At 39.3% G+C, this 25,467-nt stretch overlaps 1 protein-coding gene across 3 annotated transcripts in view; it reads left to right on the top strand.

Annotated features, from left to right (window-relative positions):
• The first annotated feature begins 359 nt into the window (after window positions 1–359).
• RAP1GDS1 (Rap1 GTPase-GDP dissociation stimulator 1) overlaps window positions 360–25,467 on the top strand; it is a 90,675-nt gene continuing 65,567 nt past the window's right edge. Inside the window, exon 1 of one of the 3 annotated variants that reach the window (XM_063156580.1) lies at window positions 360–484. In XM_063156580.1, coding sequence (XP_063012650.1) covers window positions 481–484 — 4 coding nt within the window. In that variant the 5' untranslated portion in view covers window positions 360–480. The remainder of the gene's footprint in view (window positions 485–25,467) is intronic. The other 2 variants (XM_063156576.1, XM_063156577.1) reach the window with 2 other exon arrangements.

Below are 25,467 nucleotides of genomic sequence, written 5' to 3'. Positions count from 1 at the left end.
CTCGCGGACCGAGGAACTGCGCACAGCGACGGCGGTGCGGGGATGTGCGGGGTGCACCCCGCCGCGCCCGCTCTCCCTCCATCCCCGGCAGCCGCCCCCGGGACCCGGCGGCGGCCCCACCCCAGCCCCTGTAACAAAGGAGGCCCGAGGGGCGGCAGCCGCCGCTGGGAGCGGTCCCGCCCCGCCGCCGCCTCCTCCCCAGCCGGGGGCGCTGCCGCGGGCCCCGCGCCGCCTCCTCTCTCCCTGCGCGGCTCCCGCCCTTCCCCGGCGGCGGCGGCGGCTCGGTGCGGCCGGGCTGTCGGGCGGGGTGTCTCCCGGCCGTGCCCGGATGTGCTGCCCTGACTCATAGCCCGCCGCACGCAGGCTCCGCGCCGCGCCTCGCTCCGCGCACACGCCTCCCGCGCCTCCCTCCGCGCCGGCGGAGAGGCGGCGGCTGCAGGAGCGGCAGCAGCAGGAGGCGGAGGAGGCCGCGGCGGCACCATGGGTAAGTCGCCCCAGCCCCGCGCTGTGCAGCCCCTGCCGCCGCCCCTCTGCCCGCGGAGGCCGCCGCCCTCTCGTCTCCGGCGGGCGAGAAGAGGCGGCGGGTGCAACTTTGCCATCGGCCGCGTCCCTCGCAGCGCCGGGGAGGAGGCTCGGGGCTCTGCCGAGCTCCCTCGGTTCCCCCGGCGCTGCCGCGGCCGCTGCCCGGCCCCTGCGGCGCAAAGTTTCCGCGGCTGCCGCTGCGCTGCCGCCGCCCGCCGGCTGCGCCCAGTCCGGGCAGCTCCGCACGGCACTCGCGGAGCCGGGGCTGCGTTCGGGGTTAGAGGAAAGAGCAACTCCCCGGGTGCCAACGGGGGCTCAGAGCAAGGAGTTATGTAAGGCACCCCCAGGACGCTTTTCCAGTTACTGTTTGCGTAATGGAGATAAGTTGGGGTAGTACGCTTAGACTGTTTTATAATCTCTGTTCATTGTTTGAGGAAGACAAGGGTCCTCCTATTTCTCCGTCTTTTAGAGCGTGAATCGTGTCTAGAAATGCAGCCATGTTACCTCTCCCTTTTTTGTCTTAAGATTATAAATTAAGTAGTTTCACGCTGATTGACACTTGTATGGAGTGCCCAACAAATGCTACACGAGACCGGGAAGCACGGTATTTGGGTTTTCGTAACAGAGCTGCTGTGAATTTCTCTTGCCTTCTCCACCTCATTCCCTTGCACAAAGCTACATCTCTCCCGGTATGAAACAGCTACCATAAAACAGATTTTCCAGAAATCTGGCTGTAATGTGGATCCCAGGGATGGGTAGGAGGTGTCCACGCTGAGCTGCCAAAGATCCAGCCAGTCTGCCAAACGTGATGGTGGGATCAGGGTTGCAGGTCCATAGGGTGAGGAGCTATGGTTCACAACCAGGCTAAGGAGGTGGCAGCTCCTGAACTCGGCTCGGGGATTTGACATCAGCACTTCCTGTGGCCTTAGATATATCAGTAGTTTCTTTGCAGATCACATGCATCTTTCACTTTTAACTAGAAGCTTCCATGGAAGGAAGCTGTTGCTCTGCCTCGGTTTTTCTGGTTTGCGAAATGAGGTTAAATACTTATTTAACTCCTGTAAAGCAGTAGAAAACCTTTGGAGAATCACTCAAACTAGAAGCTGCCAGGGTCAGATGTGAGGAATAACTGTCAGATTTCATCAGAGATAGGTTAAACTGTAACAATGTAGTGAAGATCTCTTTTTCATGAGGGTTGAAAAGGCAAAATACCAAAATTTAGTTTGCCTATGCTTCTGGTCTCCATTCACAAAGACTACTAGTCTCCTCATTCTCATCAAAGTCTAGCTATTTTGGCTTTCGAAAATAGTGACTTCAGGGCACCAGCTAAAACCTGCTCAGCAAAGCTGGTGCAGGATGAGCACATCACTCCTTTTTGGAGGAAACTGCACTTCAGTTTCAAGCACTTTTGTAAACAGCTTGAGAATCTGCTACTAAATCTTGCTGCAAAAGTAAGAGTAGTTATAATTATTTTCAGGAAGACTGAAATAACTTGGCTGTTATTTCAGCACCTGTCCATAACTGCCCAGAGAGATTGCTTGTGAAAGCACTGAGGAAGGGTTTTTTGGGGCTTTTTCCATTCTTCACATATCAGGGTCTGATTCTACTGCCTCTAAAATCAAAGCAAACTAAGTAGCCTCTGCATCAGCTCTTGTGTGCAGCAAAGATTGAAATCAGTTTCACCTTAGCTGACAACTATAGTGACTTTAAATGTCTAAGATCAGTGTTTAAGCTTACACAGTCAAACCAGTAGATTCCCTCCTTCAGGTTATAACTTTCTTTTTGGTAACACATAGCACAAAATCTGAAAATCCTTAGAATTAAATCAAGGATGAATTTGTTCTTCCAATGTTCCAATGGCTTTTATATCTTGCAGAAATCATGCTCAACAAACAAGTGCTTGTGGCAAAGAGTGCAGTAATATCTTACATTTAAACATATAGTCTTTTCAGTATGTACGCAGGCTGACATAGTATTAACTGGTTTCTATACTAAGATATAACATGGAAGCCCAAGCAAATTTCATGTCAAATCAAAAGATTTCTGTAGTTAAAAATACTTGTTATCCATACATGGATCTGCCTTTTCTTTACTCTGAGTCTTCTGCTGTACTGTTTCCATGTGTGTGTTCCTCTGAAGACATTACCATGGCAGTTGTTTCCTCCGGGAGGTTGCTCTTTCCTCTCAGTAACATGGGCTCTTTCCAGATTTGTAACTTCTGTTGCTTGCATTTATAGTTTGTAAAGCTGTATCTGAGTAGAGTTTGAACACTATTCAACTTCTGACTTTGAGAGGTAGGTGGCCTTAAGTAGACCTGGCAGTGGAGAACTTATAATACTTTAAGTGACATGTGCACCAACACTACTTTATTTCTGTTGTTACTAAAACACAAGGCTTTTACTTTTCAGTTACTAATGTAACTGCAGTTCACCATGAACGGTCCCTTTCCTCAGTCAATTCTTGGTTTTAACCTCAAAAAACACAACTGGTAAACTCATACAATCACACTGTATCCAAGAAGATCTTTCCAATTTAGAGCAGTGACCTATGGTGGTTATTGTAAGCAGGCTGCAATTATTACTCAGATGTAAATTAATGAAATAAAAATTAGGAACTCTGTTACAATTTAACCACTCAGCAGTGATCCATTGAGCCCAGAAGATTGAAAAACACAACATATGAGAGTTTGTATGCAGAATACAAGTACAGGATACAGTTGTTTTCATGTCACTTATCACTTCGAAGTGTCACAATCTGTAATAGTGAAAGCTCATAAAAATATTCTTCCATTTTGGGAGCCCTGGTCTTGTTAGCAGGAAATGGAAGGCAGCCTCTGCTCAGACATAGGTGTTCACTTGGGCTACAAACTGCATAAGCAGCCTGCTAGGCTCAATGACTAAACATGTAAGATTCCCAGTCTATAATGTAGATGGATTTGTTTTAGTACTGTCCACTTAGTTATCAGAACAAAGATTTATATTACTGCTCTCCTCCCTGATATACTCGATTTTCCCTCCCCCTTTCCCTGAAGAATTAGCACGTGCAGCCAGCCTCGTGGTTGTGAAACACTACATTGAAACTGAACCACAGAGCAGGGTGTAACAAACCATTGCCTATCTTCAGGGTGATGGCTCATGAAATAGAGGAGGCAGGAGGATGTAAAGCTTGAGGTGTGGCTGTGTCCAGTATTGCTTTTGGGAAGATAGAGTAGACCAACCTGGTTTTGATCAAAAAAATGTAATCAGTAACTTCAGATGAGACAAATGAAAATTAATGGGAAAAAGTCTTCCACCTTGGGCTCTTTTGCTAGTTTTCTTTTATGAAATGTGAATCTGACAAGAGTTATGTCAATTGCACAAAAAGATAATTTGTACTTCTTTTAAAGTTTTTGTTAAAACAATGAGACTTTTAACACCACCACCAGCATATTAGTTCTAGCTAGCCAGAATACACCAGTTTAAGCAAGTTTAAAGGGTTGTTAGAATTCTTAAAAAAAATGAGGCTGCTTTTGGTAAAAGTCTTCTCTTTAAAACATAAACAGAGAAGAAGCTGCTTTTAGACTGCATCTCTTGCTTCAGTAAGAGCACACCTTGAAGTGTGCTTTTAAAGCAGCCAGAAAGGTTAGGTTACTTCTGACTGACCTTCCTCAATGAATAACTGTTCCTGTGATCAGGCCAATATTTGTGTTCTTCTGTTACTGTGTGAGACTGAAACCAACCAATTTTGTCTTTAGCTTTAGGTTAAAGGCTTCATTCACAAGTATGTTTCCTGAGAACAGAAGATTCAGAATTAGTTTCAGAAGCCTGTGAGGAACACCTGGCTTTCTGTAGCATTAAACTGAAAGAGGAAAGGGCAGAAGAACAGCTGAAACCTGAAGGAAACAAAAGCCGTAATAATGGAAATGAGAAAGCTACAAAGACAAGAATAGAAGAGAACAGAAATCCCTTAAGGGAAATGCATGAAGGGAGAGAAATACTAGAACTAAAGATGGATGAATAGAGCAACAGAGGACAGAAATAGGAGGAAGAAAGAAGGAAGTCTACTCTATGTCCTTCCCCACAATATAAAGACAATAGCTAGGATAATGTAAATAAAATCAGATAACTATTACTTTCTTGGCTTTTTTTTTTTTTTAATAGTACCAATTGTATGCTGCTGACAGTGCTTGAGAAGAGCCATTATAGTTTTCCATCATTCTCAAGTAAAGCTGAATTATTTCTGGAAGTTCTCAGAATTTACTTATATGTAAATAGGTAAAACAAAAAGAAGAGACCAGCATAAGTGAGTATTTGTTCAAAAGAGAGTGAAAATAATGTCATTAGTGTTTGACAGGAGAGAAGGCTATGGAGATTGTTCTGTGGCATCTGTCAAGGAGGTTGGGTATTATTCCTTCTTAACTCTGTCACAGGATGAAGTTCACGTTTTAGGATAACAAAGGGACATTAGATGGTGACCTAGTTACTTATGTAAGAGAAAACCCATTTTTCACTGCTGACTGGTCCACCTGGGTCTGTTCACATGCTGTGCTGGAGAAAATGAGCATTCCTGCTGCCTTGATACTGTTGAAGGCATTAAGTTTTAGGTGCTAACTTGTTTCCAGATTAAAATAGATTAGGAACTACATCTAAGCTTCTGGAAATTAGGTGTCTTGAAATGTTAATATGTGTTCTCCAGCTAATGGAGAAGTTTTTCTAATGGCAGTGTAAATTTTAATTAGACAAGGAGCTTTTCCTACTAAAGGAGTTTAAAAGTAGCAGCTTTCACTGCAAGGACAATCTCCCAGGGCCACTTTTTGTTAAATATGGTATAGAAATTTTTTTCTATTTACAGATTTTATTATAATGGCAACCAAATGAAATTTGTTTTGGTAGAGTAAAATGGTAGTTAAAAGCTATGTATTTCTGAATAACTAAAAGTTCCTTTTAATGCAGAAACATAGCTGATGTGTATTAGAATTTATGTGTGCTCCAGATATGCCTAATAGAATTTGTAAACCCTCTGGAACAAGTGGCTGTGGTTCAGGGAGCCTCAAAGCTGTGCACAGAGCCTGGCAACGTTTGTTCAGCCTGAGAACGGCACAGCTCTGGCTTAGGGAGCTTTGAAGTTGTGCAGAAACCCTGGTGATCTCATATGGTTCCTAAGCTATAGTTCAAGTAGATTACAAAGTTGGCAGATGCCCAGAAGAATTTGTCAAATCTATAAACCAGATAACTGCTGTTCATTTTATCTCCAGGTAGAGGACAGAATTTAATGCATGAAACTTTGGGACTTGCAAATAATTACAGCATGCCTTAACTGTACAAGTATAAGTGTGCACAGGCAAGGCATGTGTCTTAGAAATATCTCTGACCTGAAGCACTTTCAGATACAGCTCCACAAATTATGATAAGAAATGTCAGGGAAAAAATGTGTGTATGTCTGAAGTAGTTGAAGTTAAGAGTATGCATAAACTGACAGCATGGATGAATGTATAAAGTTGTGTTAAACTTTGCCGTTTAAAATAAATTAAATGCTTTCATGATTTCTATTTCTAGGTCAGACAAATGTATTATAAAAATTGCATTTACACATTTAAAAATCAGGGGAAATAAAAATTTTCTTAAATCACACTCTTGCAAAGGAAATATTTTTAGTGGTCTACTTCAACAGTAGGTCCCATTTCCTTCACATTTAACAGCTCATACAAACTTACTGCCTCCTAGTTGTGTATTATAGGAACATCTAAGGCATTTATCAGTTCTGAGCTTTTATCAAAATACTGAGCTATTCACTGTGTTAGCAGTAACTCAGCGAGGTTCATGGAAGTTAATCAGTGTTTGAATTCATCAGTCAGTTCCATCCACTGATACTTACCAGTCTGATGGATGATACTTACCAGTCTGATGGACACAATGGTTTTGAACACATATACAAAATTTATGTCTAATTTAAAATTTTTGTTGACCCTTCCTATCAGTTGACTTCGGTTTGACAAGTCTTTTCAGTATCTGATTAAATGCAGTTAATCGAGTACTTAAATTCACATGGTTAATAGCAGCCTTTCAGTTTTCCTGTGCACGCTCTGCAAATGTATTTGGGAGTAAGACTGGACAGAGAGATGGAGCCTGAGAAGACTGGGATTGAAGGAGGAAAGCAGCTAAGCATTATAGGATGGATGATGTGATGAGGATTGAACAAAACCCTTTAGAAATTTGTCAGGGCTGCCATTGAGCCTGTGGGAAACAGACCTGTGCTTGGGAGACCTGGGGAGGTGACAGCTCAGCATCTCGTGGTAGTCTTGAGTCCTTATTTCCACTGTCAGCTGCCTGTACATTTATGGTCTTCATGATGTACTAGCATGGAGCATCAAGGCACAAAACCTGGAGGTGAAAATCCTGTCCTTATTGCCTTCTTTATCTTTCAGTAATTGCCTTAACCTCTAGAATACATCTGTGCAGAAAGAACACCATGTACAACGGGGTACTCACCTTCCTCTCATCCTGTCTTCTGTACATTAGAGGATTACACTTGGAAGAGAGCTCTCATACTCAGCGCTTGACAAACTCTGCTTTACCCCTTTTGCCCTTAATTATACCCAGGCTGGGAACTAAAATTGTATGATATGGATTAATTCTGTGAATGGGAACTGAAAATGCTGCCAGCCTAGATCTTTTACATAAGTATCAAAATCAGACAAACATGAACAACTTCAAGTCTTGGTAATCTCTAGGGTGAGTGAAATGTTTGGCTGGGGAGCTCTCCCTATTGCTGAGGGTGCCTTGCTCTCCAGCAGCTGGGATCTCCTCTTGGGAGCATATTTAGAAATGCTTCCTGTCTTTGATGTTAGATATGACAGTCCCAGTGACTTTAATTAGACTATTTTAACTTTCCTAGCGTTAAATGCAACCTTACAAGCACATGCCACTATTTACAGGATCAGTAGCTTACCTTTTCCTTGCTTTAGCCTTGCTAAGTTCATTCCCATATCCTTTTCCTGTGGAGAAATTCCATCATGTTCACTGTCAATAGCACCCAGTACCCTGCAGGCAAAGCTTGAGTTCAGTACTGCCAAATAGCTGCTTTTGCTACATGAAGGCTTTGGAATGATTCCTTAAATCAAAATGCTCTTTTATCTTGACAGCAGGAACAAAACATGTGAAGAGAAAAAGGTTTTAAAACCAAAGCAGGATTGTACACATCTTTCTTATCTAAATCTTCCCTGTCCACAGAATGTTTAACTTACCCCTCCTGGGCCTTTGGAGGAACTGACTGAAGTCAGTCTTCTGAGCCTGCTCTATTGGTGATAGCATCTTCTGTATCTGACCACTTCCTTCTGCAGTCCTTCATGTGCGCTCTGGGCATCACTGGATCGCTGTTCATGGTAGAACTCTGTTGTTTAAATACCTGAGACTCCCTGCCTGAGCTGCCTGAGCAAGTGAAGAGGAAATGCAGTGTGACCCTCAAGAGGAGTGGCAGCAGCAGTGTAACAGTTACGAGGCACTTTCGTACTTACTGCTCTCTCTTTTTTTCCTTCTCCCTCAAGTGACTGGGAGCCACAATTTTTCCTCCTTCCTGTTCCTTGCTTGTGTTGAATGATTTTAGGATCAGGGTGTTGTTCTGTGGGAGGAAAAAAAGGACAACCAGAACAGAGAAGCAGTCTGTGAACACGTTTGTTGTAAAAATGTCTGGTACAATCAAATGAATTTAGAAATCCACTAATACACTATAAAAATACAAATTTGCTCTCATCCTGCAAAGCTTGTCAGGCTTTCTTACCCATTTCTCTGCAAAGCTCAGGGAGAACATATAGACATGCTGGCTCCTGCCATATGGAATTACAGGAAAAGCAGGGAAGCATTGGTGATTGAGAGAAAGGAGGAAATTGTATGTAAGGAGATGCTGGCAGGAATCAAGCAGGTTTTGGGGGCAAGAGAGTTGGCTTTTTTTTTAAGCTTTTGCAATGAAAATCCCATCACCCATTTACAGCAAGATAGCGCCTCAGTCAAATCAAAGATAGTAATCAATTTATGTGCAGTAGCACCCAAAATACAGGGTACACTTTCCAGGTAGAGCCCACCTATCTCTATCTGATGTTACAATGTATTTATTCAGTTCTTTTCTAGTTTGCCTAATACTCTTTTGGTTCTCTTTGTACTCTCTTTTCACAGCTTTCCTATTCCTTCAGACTTCTTTATTTCATTGCCCAATTTTCAATATTGTCTGCTCCCAGTTAGCTATTCTTTTCCATCTTCCCTTCCATCTCACATTCTCTCCTCATCAGGTTCTTTCTTTATTAGTTAAACCCATGACAGCTTCTTTTACCATATACCCTTTTCACCATCTTTGTTAGGGAAAGAATTGAAAAACTGGTGCTCAGCTTTGTAATTTCAAGACTTTTGAAGTGGTTTGGGTTTGTTTTTTGGGTTTTTTTTTTTAATGTTCTTTTCTTTGGTTAAATATCAAGTTATTTACAACCAGCTTAAAATCATGCTTCAGTTCTGCCTAACGTACAATAGGTACATTATATAAAAGAATGTATCTTGTAGGAAAGAAATTGTACAGAATTGAGCCCTATTTGTGTAAATGCTATTTATACAGCATTCTTGTACCCCCACAAAGCCCACACTGAGCACCACTGAAGTCATTGGGCTCCTGCTTTTTTCACTTGCCTGTGCTACAGCTTCAACTCTCCTGTTTTGGTGAAGGTATGTAAAGTGGCAGGGTCACTCCATCCTTTCATGGCATATTGGCTCCCCAGCTGATGTAGCTGGGGGAGGAATGCAGACATTGGACTGATTCTGACCATCAGAAGCACTTTTTTCTAGGAACTTTCTGTTCCTAGAAATGCTGCTATACTAATACATAGCCTCTGAAGGAACTTGCTAAATGAAGAAAGAGCTATATTTGATGATAGAGAAAACTATTTGGTAAACTTCATTTTTCTTTCAAATTGATGGAATTATGTAGTTTATACAATTTGTTATATCAAAGAAAAACCAATTTAATGTGGAGATCATCATGTTAGAACATCCTTCTGTAAAAGGAACAGTAAGCACAGTGCCCTAAGCTATTAATTTACATACAGTGACCTTTGTTCTATCTTGTAGCAGCATAGAGAAAATTCTGCACTTCCAGAATGAAATTCACTTTGTAGCCATTAGGTGATGGCTTTTGATGTTTTCTGATATTCCCAGAAAATGTTAGGAGTTTCTCCTTGCAAGATGTTATGCTTCTAATCACACATACACATACATTAGTCTGGACTCTTACTTCTCCAAAGGCAAGAATGGTGGAAACAAACAGAAAGCAATTCAGTCAAATTTTTGGAATGCAGCTTCATCCCAGACATCATCTGAAGTGTCTGCTTACCTTTATGAAGGTCATAACTTCTCCCTGTACAAGGTATCACAGTTCTTTTTTCTGCTGTTGAGAACAAGGTAGAATTTGAGACTTCTCCCACAGTCTCTGGAAGAAACTGGCAGAGTTCTCTTGTGAACATAAAATTTGAGTTCAGTGCATGCACCCAGCTCAAAACAGATGGCTGGAGAGAGAAATGCCCTAGATAATCCAGCACTTCAGTTAAGCAAGGGGTGGCTTGTTTTATGTTTTCTTTTTTTTTCTTTAAATTTATATTAAATAGGCTTTTAAAAGCAACAGCTGTGCACTACTGGATTTGGTTTAGCCTACTTTTAGCTCTTCCACTTCTGAACAGTTTTTTGTATTTCAGTGATCACAACAGTGAGGTATCTCTTGGAAGTGAGTATACCCAGCAACTACTTAAACTACTTTATTTCTAAAATCAGAAGTTGTTATCAACAAAGCAGCATCTTTGGCTGTACATAAAGAACTTCTGGATTTTTGAAAGCTGGTCAATAGGCACATTTAAAAAATAACTTCGTTTTGGCAGGTTTTTTAAAAGACAAGGCTTTTCTGCTTGACCCCTTCTAATTTTTAAAAAATATGTAGATGAGCCTATTGGTTTTTTCCCATCACCAGAAGTTTATTTTTTACAATCTGAAATGAGCTGAGGTGCCTGCTTCCAGAGTAAGATTAGACTGTCTTTGGGCAGACATGTAAATCTGAGATCAAGGAGTACATGTCAAAATTGAAAACTCAGAAATTCTTGCAAGCCCCTGATTTTTAAATTTCTTTTAGCTCTCTGACTTCTGGCAAAAGCAGCTTTATAACAAAAAGGCCTCTTCTGAGCTGGGTCACAATTTGGAATGAAAATCTTTATGTTTTAACAATATTTGTTTTAACACTCACTTGTCAGCATCTCCAAGATCAACCAGAGTGGGGCTTTGATGTCCACTGTGGTGTTGTGTTTATGTAACCGATTCTGTACCACTCAGGCTTTGATCATGTAGCACGTGTTGGTGTTGGATTTTGGTTAAGTTCTAACATTCCAAGGCTCTGTTCAAGTTTAGAAGCCCAGTTTTGCTTGTTTAGGTGAGCATACTATTCTGCTCTGTGTCTGAGGAACTAATTTGTTGCCAGAATTCAGCATATCATCTGAATCTTTTCATTCTAGAGGCTTCTGCTGCTTCATCTAATGTAATCTAAGGGTAATACAAAACCATCAGGCAAAAAAACCTGTGGTTGCTTTGACATGAAAGATCTGCATGCTCAGCACAGCTTATCAAGAGGCATTGAGGCATTAATTTAATGAAAGTAAAACTTACATTCAGTGCTGAGACACGACTTCTTTGAATTGAACACAGAAAACTCTATCAAATGACAGGTTTACATGTGTGTTGTGGGCTTAAGTGACGCTGTATTGCAGTGCCTTACATGACCTGGTTGCAGAGCATTTAGAAAAGGTAATCTGTTGAAACCAGCTTTGCTGCTGAAACCTCAGTGTAGTCAGATTATAGCCTCAGTTCCCCATTGCCCTGTATTATGTATACAGACTGCAGATTTGATTTAAGATGGTATTTGGGCCCAAATTGTAGCTTTTATATTCTGCTTGAGCATATATGACCATAGGATAATGGGTAATTAAGTGATGCATAATAAAACTATGCCCATAGTGCCTTCATATTTGAGATGACTTGTCAAAGTTTCATGTTTAAATACTCATCATGGTTTAGTAGAATTATTGACTTTATGATCTACAGACAGAGGGTTTTGGGGTTTTTTTGCAGTGACTCACATCTGTGAAAGCCAGAAAATGTTGCAGCTGTTTAGTACCCTGGAGAATTTGTGGCACAGGGGAATTAGTTGTATTCTCAATTGACAAGCCAGTTCAGTGTATCATGCTGTCAGATAAAGATGAGAAAATCTGACTTCTCGTGTATTAGAGAGAAAATGTAGACGTGCCCGCAAAGAGTGACAATCAGTTGCTGAAAAGATAAGAGAATTCAGCTCTGTCTTAAAAAAATTTCCTCTGAAGAGGTATCTATAAGCATTAATTCATCTAAATAACCTTTTACTTGCAAGAGTGTTTAATTGTGCAAAAAATTAAGGAGGTAAATAAAACCAAGCTTAATTTAGCCCGCTCAAATCTGTTTCTATAAAAAAGGGGAAACAACAAGACCAAGAGAGTGGATTATAAAAAGTTGTCTTCCTTTCTACTCCCATTCTCAGGCAGGATTTAAAGTTAACATATTGCATAAGGTGTGATTGACCCAGATGGGGGAATAGAAATTAAGTGAAAACTAGATTTTTACCTTGAACTCTGAAATGTGAAAGTAAACAAGTAACATAACAAAGGCAGGCCATGCAAAAGAAATATTGGTTTGATACATGTGAAAACATTTGTTCCTAAAATGTGGTTTTCTAATGGGACACTCCATCATGAACAGAGATTTCAAGGTGCAACATGTGCCACAATGACAGCTAGAGGTTAACTCAGCATTTTCAAAGGCTTATGTTCAGACCAAAACTCCTTATTCACTTCAAAATATAAAGTTTCTAGATATTATTTCATTATATATGCATCACCTCCTAACAGTTAATAAGCTGTGAGGTTCCAAGTGCTTGCTTTAATAGGAAAATTGAGAGTTAATATACTTTTGCAGCTCTACTAGTAAACAGTTAACAAAATAGTCTCTGTGGTACTTGTGTTCCATTTGTGTCATGTATACTGTCATCTCACAAATTCTGTGGGAATTTTTTAAAACCTAAATTCACATTTTTAATGCATTCTTTTTCTCTTCAAAGATATAAATAATTAATACTCTTTCCTCAATATTGAAGTGCTGTAACAGAAATCAAGCCTCATTCAAACTCCTTTTATTTTGCCTTTATAACTGGAGACCCCAGTAAAAGGAGTCTGTCTTCCCTGTTCTTCACAGTTATGCTCACACCATGGAATAATATGAAGGACTTACCAAATCAAGCTAATTTTATATCACAGTCACCAAGCTGCTTTTTCCTAGTAGTAAGACTTAGCTTGCATGGTATTTCACAATCACAGTCTATCTTCATATATATGAGAGTTCAAGTAGTACCAAAACTGCATACACTGTTGAGTAAATATCATAACAAATGAATCATAATAAAAATATAATTCTAAAATTAACATATTGTTTGCAAGTGAAATGAAATAATTTTAGGTGTAAAAGGAGTAATTTTTACTTGTGTTTGAGATCTTTTCTTCGTGAGCCCCAAACTGCTACCTGTTTTGTAAAGCAAAAGAGTACTTAACCTGTTTGGAAAGAAAAGGAAAAGATTTATTAAATTAAAGTTAGATAGCAGGACTAGTCAGATGATGAATTTTCGAATCAGTGTTCTGCTAATTTTTAGAAGGACTAAGCAGTTACATTTGTGACACAACAAGACTTAGGCATACCTGCATGTCCTACCTGGAGACACTGCAGTAGGAACAGTGAAAGTGTTTCGAGATGAAATTTGAAACAGGTTCATGGAATCATAGAACAAATACCTAACCACAACTTGGGAGAATTTTGAGGTGGTTGAACCTGGTCACCTATGATTTTGTGCAGCTACTGCTTGAAACCTCTGTAGTTTCTGTAACATCCCTTCAGGTAGTTCCAGGCTTCCCCCTTAGCCTCCTTTTTGCCAGACTACAGAGGCCCACAAGCTGTTACACATCATGAGTTGTGAGAACATGACCATTTTGATAGTTCTGCCCAGTTTTGCAGTGTCCTTGATCTGGGACATACAGACCCAGACATAGAATTGTGGGAGACACAAATCCCTGCGGGCATCAAGCCGAGCCTCAATGTGCTGGTCATGCTTCAGATGTAACATGTAACAGTTTGCTTTGTTTACTTGGGAACATGCTGCTGCCTCATGTTTTACTTGGCATCCCTGTAACCCCTCAGTCTTTACAGCAGTGTGTTTCCAGCCTGCCCTGGTGCTTGGGGTTATTCTGCTGTAGCTGCAGAACTTGACACTTACCTGTGTTGAACTTCAGGAGACTTCTGTTGATCCAGTCCCCAGGTTTCTGGACAGTGCCTCTGGACTCCTCTTTGGTGTGCCAGTTGTTTCTCCAAATTCAGTGTTGTTTGCAAAGATTACAAATGTGTATCTGCCTTTAGGCTATAGGGGTTTCAAGCACAAACTGCATACTCAAAATCTGCTGTTCAGCCAGTCTGAATAGGGCTGGCAGATTTATGTTTGACTTCTTGATAGTATGCAAAGCAATGATGAGCCCTTCATAACTGTGACTCCAGGAAAATTAAAGTTTATTTATTATTTATAAAATACAAACCCTATTTATTTATTAAGAATAGTTAAAGTCTGTATACTTGAAAAATTGCTTAGGAGTGTTTGTCAGTTACTACAAGTAACTGTGCCTTGTACTGACTGCAGTTACAATTAAGCACAAGTTAATGCAAGTGGATAGAGGATGGCAAACCTTTGTCTGTACACACCGACCAGGCTTAATTCTGCAAAATCACGCTGGGGATGAACATGGAATATAAAGACGTAGCCTAAATAGGATTTCAGCTCTTTCTGTGCTACATTACTTATTCAGCTGATGAGAAATGCAATCAGATTGACTTGCAGCAGCAGTTAATGGGAAACCGATGGATCCAGATCTCCCAGCCATTCTCATGAAAGCCCTACTGAGCTCCCACCCTGTCTACATGTTGTTGATGTAATCTTTTTGGATTTTAGTACAGCTTTCATTGCTTTTCTTTGATTCTATGACATGACCATGTTCTTTTCCAGATAAGCAGAGGAGAGTGCATACCTTGAGCCTTCTTTGACATGAAATATGATGATCTAGAACATGTACTTACAAGCTCTCTTGAGTCCCACACTTCAGTCATATCCACACTCTGTCTGTCAAGGCCATATCTGTATTAATTAGAGAGATAAAAGCCTCTACACAAATTAAGTTCATTTATTCCAACACATTGTGCTTTTACTTGTGTAATATTACTAATGTACTTTTTTAGCTTTGGTAATAAATTTTTGGCAACATGGAGGAAGAGGAAGCTTTTCCAAGATAGATAAATCTATCCTTGCAAAGTTACTTGGTAGCATCCTCCAGTTTTTATCCTTCTAGAGCACCTATGGTGTTGACTGCAGGACAATCAAAAGTTCTGCACAACTAGATCAGAGGATAGTTCCTTTTGACAGAAGCATTTAATACTTCTCTAGTGGGACATAACTGGACTATTTTTCAAGAAGACTTGAAACTTCAGTCTAAAAGGGTGATGCTGACCAGATGTGTTTCCTGAGATATTTTAGATTTTTCAGCACTACTAGTTTTTAGTTCCCTCTCTCTGGGCTTTCCTGTACCCTTTTCTATGGAGGAGTCTGGCCCTGGTTACATGTGACAGTGCTGATGTGGAGTGGTGGAGTGCTTAGTCTGAGAAGGTCTGATGCCTAGCTAAGATGTAGAAGGAGCTAAGCATGTCCTTGTGTTGAATTTATAACAGATTTGAAATTATCAGCAGTAACCAAACTACTATTCGTTGTGCCCGGCTGCTTGGCTCAAAGGGACCTGAGGAAGGAGAAAGACTTTATATCTTGTTCTTATAGCTGAATGATCAACTTTCCTGATAAATGCTGTTTTAAGGATCAATTGCTTACTGTATTAATTAATAACATTCAGTAACATTCCATATTATGCTTTTATGTGTTAATAAAATGGAAAGTAAGAATATTTCACCTGCTGATATTCTTTTAAATTTTTATTCTTATATGCAGCTTCTGGGAGTAAATAGGATATGGCCAGCAACAAAGCTGCTTTGCTCTGTGCCTGCTGATACAGAAACATCCTTTTCGTTTATTAATTTCATTAAAATATCAGCATATCTGCAGTAGTTAAAATTGACAACAGCTTTGGGTTTAAGCATATTCTACACATTTACTCCATGAAATGTCTCTAAGCTTTACCCTGTAAAGTGTGACACCTTCTGAACTATTGTTTTCTTTACTTCCCCTTTCTTCCTCTTTCAAAGGAATTATAATAGCAACCAAAAAGATGCAGGAGAAAGAAAACCACAAAACTTACTAGGAGAGAGATTCTTTTCTCAACTGTGGTCCCTTTGTGGCTGGCATCTGTGGGAGTTATAGATGCTGAACAAGAGGAATTTCCTTGGTGTAAACACTCTAAACAGAGGGTATATAAAGGACTGTGCTGTTCCTTAATGTTGGTGCAAGATGCAAGTGGAGGATGGCCTAGGGCACATTGGTGATGTTTTTCAGACTACTGACCTACCATTGCAAAGAATTTAGTGCCTCTTGACTATTTACTGGTCCATAAATAAGTGCACTCAGTTATGCCAAAGGCTGCCACATCCTTGTGACATGCTGGAGCTAGTCAGGAATTGCCTCAAAAATCATGCTGGGTTTTGACTTCTGTTGTTTGTGTCTTCCTTCTGAAGTATCCCTGCTTCTTTCCTTCCTATTGGCAAAAGGACTGGCAGCTGATCAGTAGCTCAGTCCTCCTAAGAGTCTGTATAAAAGAAATGCCATGAATATCCTGGAATACTGTAGTGGCAGTTTCTCCATAGCTGCCTGGTTAGGGGCAGACTGCATTTCACATATGCTCTGAATTTTAGGTGCTGGTTTCCAATGTGGCATTTAGAAACCTGAGCCAAGAGTTCTGGCTGTGTAAATAAAAAGTGCTTGGAGAGTCCAGAAGAGGATGAACTTCCAAGCTCAGCAGGAAATCACCCTTAATTAATATGCATGCCATTTTCTGATCAGCATGATTTCTGCCTTAAGCCCAGGGCTTGAAATTATTTCTTAGAGCTGGATGCCTGCATGTTTTCTAAGGAAGTTTGAAACCTTTTTCTTTTCAAATGTGAATGGAGGAAGAGGCACAAGTGGGTTACCAACTTTGCCTTCTTTGGGACAGGCACATCTTTATGCAAGGAAGAGCTCCAAAAGTCAAAGCTTTTTTTCTGCCTGAAATTAAAGCTGTACCCTCAAACTGACCAGGATTTAAGACCCAATAGTGATGTGTGTTCCTACTGTGTTAGATAAGGCATATTTTTTAAAGGTGAAGGATTTTAGTTCAGGCACTTTTTTGTGTGACTACTAATTTTTTATGCAATGGCAATGACTGTTTAATATAGAATTATAGAATTGGTAGGGTTGGAAGGGACATCAAAGGTCATCTAGTCCCAAGCCCTCTGCAATGGGCAGGGACACTTTTCACTAGAACAGGTTGCTCCAGCCCCATCCAATATAAAATATGTCTCAACAGAAGAAATGAAAGGTATTTCAGTCCTCACATGAAAAATACAAAAATTTGATTTGAGTATGTTTTGGAGAAATTTTTATTAAATCCCTTCAGGTAGAGGATAGCATTTGGTTTATTTTCATGTTCACACTAATGTGCAAAAGGTACTTTCAAATTGTTGCCATGTGCTTTGTGTTGGATTCTTTCTCCCCAGAATTCCTCTGTTGCCTGTGTTTACAGGACACATTGGAAGCAGGGCCTAGAAGAGCCATACCCTCATAGATACCAGTAAGAGTAATATATGAATTTGGTTAATAAGCTGCCTGAGAGAACTAAGAGAGTTCTGGATTTGGGCATAAGCCAAATGCATTGGAACTTAAAAGGAAAAGTAATATTTCTCCAGAATCTGGTGTCTGATAAAAGAGTCTGGGAGGTAGGCTTCCTCCAGTCATCTCTGCATATAAACTTGATGCTTTTTTCTTCCCCTGTGATTTAAGGATCAGTCAAGATCTTCATGGTCATCAAAGGAATAAATGTCTCTGAGAGTACAGTGGGCATTCTTCATTTGGAGACATAGCATGTGCAACTGTATCAAGTTGTCAGAGATCCTTGCATCCCTTGTGAAATGTATCCCAAGGACTTGTTTGTACTTCCCATCTGCCCTTCATCCTTGAGACCTGCAGACTGTGTGCAGAACCTGACCCCTTTCAGTTTCTGTCAATATGACTCTTTACTTAGTCTGAGAGCTGGTTATTAAGCAGAGAAAGCAAAGCACTCCTCCACTTTGCACACAGTCAGACCCTGCTTGTGGGGGAAGCAAATTACTTGCAATTTAATCTAGTGAATGGCATTTTGCAGAAATTTTTCATCTTTAAAAGTGACATTTCTTTTTGAAAAGAAGTCTTGCTTGCCTTTTTTTATTAGGCCTCCTGTAAATATGTATCTCTAGGGAGCTTTTCACTTGTTTTTGGGATGTTGCCCAAACACAGTTGATTGAATGGGGGATTAATAGCTTAATTAAGAGTCCTGAGATTTAAGACATAGGAAGTAGCCCTCTCTTTCTGAGATTTTTGCCCCCTGATTTGTGCTGTCAGATTTTCTCTCTCCAAAACCATATTTTCAGTGCATACCTATTGCATCATCTCACTCTTTCAAATACTCCTCACAGTTTTTTGAAGCAATACTTGAGGACCATAACAATTGGATTGTGATTTATCCAGCTGTGCCCATGTACTGTAATGTGCTGCATCAGAACATCAGTATCATGTTTACTGCATTGTCACTCTTGTATGAATTTTACTAAATAAAGCTCTTAAAGGCTGGGCAGAGGTTAATGATCACTTATAACTACAGCAGCCATGCAGAATACTAGTGGGTTTTGTGAAAATTTTTGTTTCAAACAGGGTTATATTGAGCAGTTTGTGCACCATTTTAATTTTGCCATCAGATTCCATAGTTTTGTGTCAGTCTTACATGAAGACTCAGTTGAATCCTTTTCCTTTAGAGAGGATCTGAGCTGATCCCATCACTGCAGTGTTTTTATTGATGCTCTACATCCTATGCATTCCTAGGTGAAAATAAATAACTGCATTAATAGGCAGCTATTTATCACTAGAGTGATTAACCACGGATGCCTGCTAATCTTAATAATACCAGGTTTAAAGCTATGCATGATATATATAAAAGCAAGCTCAAAACTCTAGAGTACACTTTGGCCCTAAAAGCTTATAAACAAATGATGCTGACAATGTAGCCTTCAATTTGTGATATGTGGGCACCACAGTCTGCCTGCAAAGTGCATATTGTTGATTTCAGGCCATTTTAGTAATTTTTACTAAACTACTAAATTGGACTATTAGTGGCATTTCATCAGCCAAGAAGCAGGGATTTCCAAAACTGACTTACTTTCCTCTTTATTCTTCACTGACATTAGAGAATACTAAAAGCTGTTTTCTCCGAGGCATGAGAAGTCTGTCACATATCTATTGGCCCTTCTGTGGTCAAAGGGAATTTCTTAGTTACAGGTCTTAACAGTTGTGTGTTTAGGTGGAAAGGTGCATTTTTATTTGCTAGTCTTTCTCTCGGATTTTCTCCTTGGGACAAAAATGCTTTGATGAAAGTTACATTAGGTAGGATAATACAGACAAACAAGTACTTACAACCATAAGAGTGTTTGATTGTAAGACATGTGTAAATAAAAGGGTTTAGAGGCACTTATTAGATTTGTAACTAATCTGTTTCTAAGAAACTTTCACCAAAAAACCTAACAATAACAACACAAATTACAAGCCACTTCAATTAGGAACTTACTTGTACACACTCATCAAATTCAAACAGTGTATTTTCAGGGTTAAAAGCTTTCATGCATGGTTTGTAATTATCATGCAGCTTGTAATTAAAAGTAAGGACTTTTGGGATGATTTTGGGGAAAAATAAATAAAACCAAATTAAACACAAATTTTGAAGTCCTCTGAGTACACCATAAATCACCATTAAGACTTTGCATCGAAGGAATATGTACCCTTTGGAACATCATTGTGAAGTCCCCCAGTCTGACAAGATGCAGAGGCTGCAATTCAGCCTTCTGAGGGAATAGAGAACTGGGGGAAAACTGTGTGTTTCCATAAAAAGATAGCTGCGGGGATGAGTGTAGTAGATCAGCTGGTTTAGGATATGTATCTTGTCAAGAAGGAAAATGGAACTTGCATGAGTGTTGTTGCATAACAAAATGCCTTATGTCTTTTTAATTAGGAACTGCTAAGCTAACTTAATTGCTACCTTTTAAAATTTGTTTTATTTAATATTTATATTTCTATGTTAAATGTAAAAGAATATAATACAAAATGACCTTTATAATTGTATCAGGGTAAATGCTTACTTACTTTCCTTGTTGAGATTTCATTGAACTGTTGTGTGAGCCCCCAGGCTTTTCAATATCTGGTATCTGTTCTGTGTTAGACGTCAGAGAGGTTTCTCACAGAGCTGACATGCAAAGGGGACTCTTTCAGCACCAGACACTGGTAGCAGCTGCCACAGAGAAACTCAGGTTGATAGATGGACCAGGAGAAAGTGGGTTGCTAGAGTGTTCTGATCAACCTTGAATTTAAAATAAGCTGCTTGAAAACCCAACAAACAAGACAGTTTCTTTGCCTGGAAAAGGACTGGGAAACTCAAGTTACTAACTTATAAAAATGTAAGATCTCAGACCAAGAATACAAAAGCAGATTCCATAAATTATTTATTTCAATTACAACTTCATTTAAGGTGCTAAGATACCTTTAAAAACATAGCACAAAACAAAAATATAGCACACAGAATATGTGTAGAAAGACCATTATATTCTGTTATTGGATCTATAATGGTCTTTCCTTAAATCTTCACAGCTTTTCCTAGGTTAGTCTATTTTCCACTGCTCAGATACATTTTATGTTCTGTAGTGGGTTGCTCTTTGTTTCTAATCTATAGCTTTGAATATTGGAGTAGCTAGTTTTAATTAAATCCAAAGTAAAAAATTGAAAGAGAACATCAAAGCCAAGATCTTTCTACTCAGATCCTTTCCAAAAATTCATTTGGTTGAATTGCCCACAATTTAATTAAAACAACAGTAAAAATACTTTATGTTTTTACATGTTTATTCCCTTTATTATCTCACTGTATGTCAGGAGCTTAGAATGTATGCAGAAGTGTAAGACTACTCAGTTATCCATCTATAAATAGTGACAGAATCAGACCCTTACCTGCATAGTGAGTGCTTATCCTACAGAAATTTAAGGTACAAATTGATTCCCTTAAGTAACAGATTTTGTACTTGATTCAGTTAAAAGAAGTTGAGGGATGTGAATGAGGAGAAAGCGTTACTAAACCACTTCAAGTGAAATAGCATTCTTGTCTGACTGGATTTCTTGAATCCCAGACAGCTGATCCTCAAGCTGAGAGCCTGGTGGACCATTCAGTGTTGTTTCACCTGTCCTTTTTGGCTCAGTATCATGCAGAAGTGGATGACCAACATTACCCCTGCAAGACTTGTAACATATTGAATCCTCCTGATAATTTGGTCATTATAACGATTGTTGAAGGCAATAGACCAGACCAAGCAAATTCACTGTTACGTGTTAGTGATTTACACAGCCTCGTCACATGGACTAATAGCTTCACACAAAAAATGAAGTCATTGATGGCATCAGTTAATACAGCCTCCTGTGCCAAGCTGGGTAACTTTGAAGCTGGATCAGGTCACTCAGAAATTATATTTTTTTAAATGGGGGGATGGGGCTTTTTTGGCAAAACAATTTTGATTTTCCAATACAAATTTGAATATAAATTACAGTGTGAAAATTATTTTTCTGTATTAAATACACATCTTTTATCACACTGTCAAGAGACTAAATCTAGAACTGATTTTGGCACTAAAAGATATACAGAAAATATACACTAAGAATAGTCTCCATCTGCTACTGAAGTCTCTCTCGTTGCCCAGAGTGGTTCTTGGGATTTCTTTCCCTTTGAAGATTTTTGTCAGTGAACATTTCTTTAACTTGCTGCCTACTGAGACTTCAGCTCCCTTTCCCCTACTCCTATTCTGTTGTCTTTCAGCAGGTTGAGCAGATTCTTACTATGTTTGCAGTTTCAGAAAAGCCAGACATCAAGTTTTCACTTTTGGTTTGTATTTGCCTAATAAGGAACTTGGAGCAGCAGAAGACTGAACAATCCTAAATGTTAGGAAAAAATGTATAACCCAAGCAACACCCCAAAGCAAAACCTCAGCAGTTTACTTTCAAGGTTAGTTTCAAGATTGCATACAAGCAAACTTGTTAGAACCTAGCCATCTGTATAGTATTAGGTGCATATTTGACAAAAAAAAAAAAGGTAAATAAAAAAGCTGTCAAATGACTCTTGAACATTCAAACAGCTTAAAAGCTCTTTGTGTGGTAATGTTGGCACACTTCCTAAGTGACCAGATGGAATTTTATTAACAGCCAACAGGACAAGGGCTGAGATTTTGTTTCTTAACTTACTATTTTTGAAACGCTTGTAGAGGATGTGTCAGAAAACTTGATGTACTTTCATACTACGCAAAATTATACATATACCTTCCCTTAATGCAAAGATGAAGGCTGCTTCAGAGGTTGTCATTTCTGTAAGGTAGATAAGATAGTTAGGAGATGTATGGTAATTCAGGTATCACTATTTTTTGAATTTCAGAAAGGTGAATTTCAGAAAGGTTTTTATATACACAATTAGTGGTCATATTAAAAGCAGAGCTTAGAAACAGACTTTTTAATGAACAAACTTAAATAATGTATTTTATAAAAAAGATTGAAAAATACTTCAATATTAAAGAGACTTAATTTCTGATATCAGTAACCACTGGTAATAGTGATGTCAAATTTCCATGTAAGGATTCTGGTAAAAATTAAGACCATGCAAATTTATGTGACTCCTCCTTTTCTGGCATCATCATGGATTTATTTATTGTCAGTAAGAAATACCTGAAAATGGAGAATATCCATTGTCTCCAGTAAATGACAGGATGATGATTGGCCCAGGAAGCAGCTGAGGACCTGAGGTTGTTCAGTCTGGAGAAAAGAATGGTAAAACAAGTCCCTGAAAGATGTTTGGAGCAAGGTGGGTGTTGGCCTCTTCTCCCAGGTAACTGGGACAAGAGGAAATGACCTCAAATTGTGCTGAGGAGGCTCAGGATGGATATTAGGAAAAATTTCTTCACTGAAAGGAAAAAGCTCCCCAGAGAAATAGTAAAGTCACCATCCCTGGACGTGTTCAAAAATGGGTGGATGTGGCACTTCTCAATATGTTTTAGTGTGCATGGTGGTGTTTAGTCAAAGGGTAGAGTCAATTATCTTGGAGGTCTTTTCCAGCCTTAAAGAGCCCATGATTCTATGACCTTCAAACCAGGCAGCCTAAAAGAAAATAAACAAAATCTCTAACACTCTGTGGACTCATGGTTCACCCTATTCCTTTCAGGTGCTTCCTTCCCATATTTAAGGTTTTCAGGGGAGTCATGATAGCTAGAAAACAGCTGCCTAGTCAGAGATTAGTATTTCATAGCATCTGACAGAAGAACACTGATGTGACATACAATTAGAGCTAGCAGTACCAATTTTGAACCTAAGTATCTTACCCAGACAAAATTCTCACTGTTGCTGGTGAAAGATGTGCCTGAGGGCTTTATACAGAATCAAATCCTGTATTTGTTCAGTAACTCAAGCTGGTATAAGTATAGTTATGACAGATATTGCACTGTGTACTTGCACTGTTGGTATGGACTTACTTGGAGAGGGTAGGCCAAAGACCAGAACTGGAGCTTGTTGAAGTCAAAGAGAATTTTTCTTAGTTCTGGAACTTTGTATCCTCAGCTTTGTATGACCTGGTTTTTATTTATTTGGTTGGTTGATTGGTTTGTTTTTAGGCTCAGTAAGAAAAAGTAATTTAACTTGTTTATCTAAAAAGCTAACAGTAGAGTAAGCTGGTTAAATTGATTAGGATTTGAAGTCTAAATTGTTGTCCTGCATTACAACATCTACAGAAGTCCACTCAGACTAACTTGTAGCATTCTATACGTGTTATTTTGTTGGTTAATAAGCCATATTTTGTATAGAACTTGGAAAAAGTACAGAGGATTGGCAACCTCGTTAAATTACACTACAAAGAAATTGGTGTTCTAATATAGTAAGGGAAATAATTTAACAAAAAATTAAAAATCTCTTTAGGAAAGTGTTTTCCTCTTATTTGTTTGTGTAATGTCTAGGCTGGCATTTGTAATCAGCTAACTTGAGTCACATTAGGACCAAGACTTTTAGAGCAGGTATAGTCAGAAAAAGTTGGACACAGTAGTGTAGGCAAAGATCATCTAAAAAAAAATAAAGCTGAAAAAGCTTGATACATTTAGTTTTAAATGTGCTGTTTCTAGACTGTACTGTCTCAGTAGTTTAATTTTCTTCTGTTTTCTAGCACCTGTTCTTGCTGTCGTGACTTGACAAAGTGACTCTTGCTTGCTAGATTAAAAGTGCTTCAGGCAGAAATCATCTGGAGGAGCAGAAAAGGAAAAGAAAGAAAACAAAAGAACAGAATAAACCACCTAAAATAAATTTTAAAAGAGCCAGTAGAGTGATGCAAACCCTGCTAGCTCCTTGTGTGTGTGCATAGACACATGCAGACATGCAGCTTGTCTCTTATATACCGCTCCATATGATTATATGGAGCAGTATATTCCCTACAGCATTGTAGGGAATGATAGATTTGATTAGCATTAAGGTTACTCCCTTTTTTCCAAGATCCTGTTTCAGTCATTTACTGATTCTTCATGAAGAGCTATATTCTGTTCCAACTGTCTGCTTTAGGCTGTCCATTTTAATTTGCTTGATGAGTTCTTGCATGAGCAAGAAACATGTTTGGACTACTGTCTGAAGTAACATTAGTCATTTAAGGTACTATTTTGGTCCTGTTGTTTTTCCCCCACTAATTTTTTTTTTTCATTCTGTGCATTGGGTGGGCAGTAATCTGCAATAATCTGGTGGAGGAGACCTTCCCTTGCCTTTTATGTTGCAGTACTTTGAAGCCATGTCATAAACTAAGGAGAGGTGGGCATTAAGGAGAAGTATTTACAGTTGAATGTTCCCACAAAGAGCAGGATCCCCTTCTGCCCCATGTGATACCTGACACTCTCTTGATACCTGTTCAGGATGTGTTGTGCTCTGCTTTATAGAAGTGCTGGGTGTCATCTGTACCTGCATCTGAAGACTCCTGCAGAATCCAGAGTGTGCAGGAATTCTGGAACCTGAAAACCTCATGTTGAAAACCCTACTTCCCACATAAATACTTTTAACCCTAAATTTGCAGTTCTCTCATTCACTTACACAGTGCATTGCTTCCCTCATACTTCATAAATACCTTCTGAAAGCTATTACATTCATATCTTTGAAGCATGATGACATAATGTAATGATAGTAACTTTATAATTGCCAGTGAGAAAGGAAAAAATCCTTTAGTAGTACCTGGTAAATAAAACGAGAACCGCTTGCCAAGAAGGAGGATATGAAAAGACATTCAGCTGTTCTTTGACAGAACATTCGTCCTGAAAGAGAGAGGTGTCCCTTGGATAAAACAGTATTCTTCATGTGTACATCTTGGCATGCACTGTATTGTATGAAAAATATTTTACATGGTGAAATATATGTGGGTTGATTTAATTCTGGAACTTTGTGTGTTTAAAACCATTTTGATAATATGACTCAGTGAAGATGAGGCACGTGGAGAAAAAAAGCTATATGAAAATAAAATATGCAAATACAAATGCAATCTTGTCAATTAAGTTGTAATTCTTTACAAATGGGTTG

Source organism: Melospiza melodia, chromosome 5 (genome assembly GCF_035770615.1).
Source record: "Melospiza melodia melodia isolate bMelMel2 chromosome 5, bMelMel2.pri, whole genome shotgun sequence".
Taxonomy (NCBI): Eukaryota; Metazoa; Chordata; class Aves; order Passeriformes; family Passerellidae; genus Melospiza; species Melospiza melodia.
This window is presented reverse-complemented; position numbering and strand designations above follow the sequence as displayed.